This window comes from Rhizophagus irregularis, chromosome 22 (assembly GCF_026210795.1).
Source record: "Rhizophagus irregularis chromosome 22, complete sequence".
Taxonomy (NCBI): Eukaryota; Fungi; Glomeromycota; class Glomeromycetes; order Glomerales; family Glomeraceae; genus Rhizophagus; species Rhizophagus irregularis.
This window is the reverse complement of record NC_089450.1, coordinates 3,215,872-3,218,069: the sequence shown is the minus strand read 5'-3', so window position 1 is coordinate 3,218,069 and position 2,198 is coordinate 3,215,872. Positions and strand designations below refer to the sequence as shown.

At 31.8% G+C, this 2,198-nt stretch overlaps 1 protein-coding gene across 1 annotated transcript; it reads left to right on the top strand.

The window, feature by feature from the left end:
* Positions 1-208: 208 nt before the first annotated feature.
* OCT59_014869 (uncharacterized protein) lies at positions 209-949 on the top strand (the record flags this gene model as incomplete). The annotated part of the gene is made up of 2 exons (XM_066150300.1): positions 209-402; positions 724-949. The coding sequence occupies 2 exons, from the start codon at positions 209-211 to the stop codon at positions 947-949; spliced, it is 420 nt and encodes a 139-aa protein (XP_066002479.1).
* Positions 950-2,198: the final 1,249 nt, after the last annotated feature.

Below are 2,198 nucleotides of genomic sequence, written 5' to 3'. Positions count from 1 at the left end.
TCTCCTGAGTTTCATAATACATGGTAATAAGGGACGTAGAACTGGCAAATTACCTCAAAACCCTAGTTTTTATGTCCATAATCGTAGTTATATCCCTCATAATCACGCAAAAGAAGTTCATTCAACATGATTAGGTATCTCATATGACGTTATTACACGTAGATATAATGAATGGAAAGGAAAACATGATTTTTATCTTAAAAATGTAATGGAACCAACATCTACAAAAACGAAGAAAGGTGTGGCCACCTCGTGCATGTACTACAAAGAATATCATAACTTTGCACCTGATGCTAACCGTACACAACAACAAATTAAATGGTGGAATCGTTTAAAATTTTCAATCTTTAAATCGGAGAGATCCCTCGGTCAAGTCAAACCTTTTTTAATTAATGAGCACTCGTATGTGTACAAAAAAATTCAACATGCAGTTGAACGAAGTTCACAACATATTAAATGCAATTGGGAAATTGAAAACGATAAAACCCTTCGCAAAAGGATCAAAAACTGGAAACGCCGTGTCAAAATGCGCAACAAGAAAAAGAAAAGTTTACCTACTTTACCAGATAACTTTACTGGGAATGCTTTATCCTTTTACTTTAACACATACAATATTAATCTCTTTGCTTATAAAGTGCGACGACGCTTTGATTTATCTGGTATCCCTGATTTCAAACATGGTTACCTTAAAGCGAAAAGACGTTATCTTAAATATCAAAATAGTTTACGCCCACGCTCACCTCCAATAGTTGAGGACAAGGTCATTGAAACTAATAACAATAATCAAGCCACTTTTTTTTCAGATAAACTTATTATGGATTTCCATAGAGCTCATTTTGCTCCTATTACTCCTACTCCTCAACAACACTATCCTTCTACGCCCGAACCTGATTATTTTCAATCGATCAAAGATGGTGACGAAAGACCCATTAGGAAACCAAGAAAATGAAGAATCAATCTTCCACCCACACCTGGGTATGACCAATAAACGGAATATTTTTCCTCATTAGTTCACTCAGTTTTAGTTTTTTTTTTTTTTTTTACTATATGTAAAACAATCACGGATCTATGTAACCTATATTATTTTGTATATGACAGTATTTACATACAATAGCTAGTTTTAGTTAAAAGAAAAATACGAATGATAGATTAGAACTCCCTTTTTAGTTTTGTTCATCCTGGATGTTATTGGTTCCTGTTCTTCTTTCGGTAGTGGAGGGGGATCAGGCTGGTTCCAACGTTTTTAAAGAAGTTCAGGTCCGTCCTGGTGATGGATGATAGCTAGAAGTATGATAACTCACGTTTGGTATATGTCCTGTTTAATAGTCTGTCCGGCTTCACATAAAATAAAAAATAAATACTAAAAATATTAAGTTTAAAAATTCCGTATACATTCCGTGTGATTAATTTTTTCCGTATACATTTCATATACATCAGTTTTTTTAAAAAATGTTCAAAAATGAATTGCTTATTAAATATACGGAATTTGTATACGGAATCTATAGAAACGTACATAAAATGTATACAAAACGTATCCTTTCCGTATACATATTTCTTATAGGGATATCATGTTTTTCATATGATCAAGAATTAAATTAAATTTAATCTCTTTATTTTATTTATTTATTTATTTTATTACTAGAAGAGAAGTACATCCAAAACTATTACAAATAGAAGTGAGAAGACATTTTCATGTTTGACAACTAATATACGTGTATAGAATTTTGGATGTTAATCCCCTACGGGACCTCACCCTTCGGACTATCTATTCAAAAAGCTAGGACTATGCTAACCTTTCAAATGGGAACAAAGAAAAAAAAGAAAAAGAACCCCACCCATCCGAAAGTTAAAAGGAATCTAAAAATTAAAAGTTAATAAAAGTATGTCCTAGCTAAAATTGTACAACAATCTAAAAAAAAAATTAAAGATCCGGATTTTTCTTTCGACCATGGTCGCCACCTGTAAATCCTGTAAGAGGTGGAATGATTCACACTATTTTTAATTGTTTGTAAAATATTATTGTAAAATAAAAGGTAAAATAAAATGTAGATTAAACTACTCGAAAAAGGGTAATTGACTCCAAATATAATAATATATATATAAAATGAATTATTTCGAATTTGAAGGTCCCGCAACTACGGAGTCATTTTCTTCTATTGGTGCAGGATGAGAACGTTTTGATGGTGAGTCATTATTTA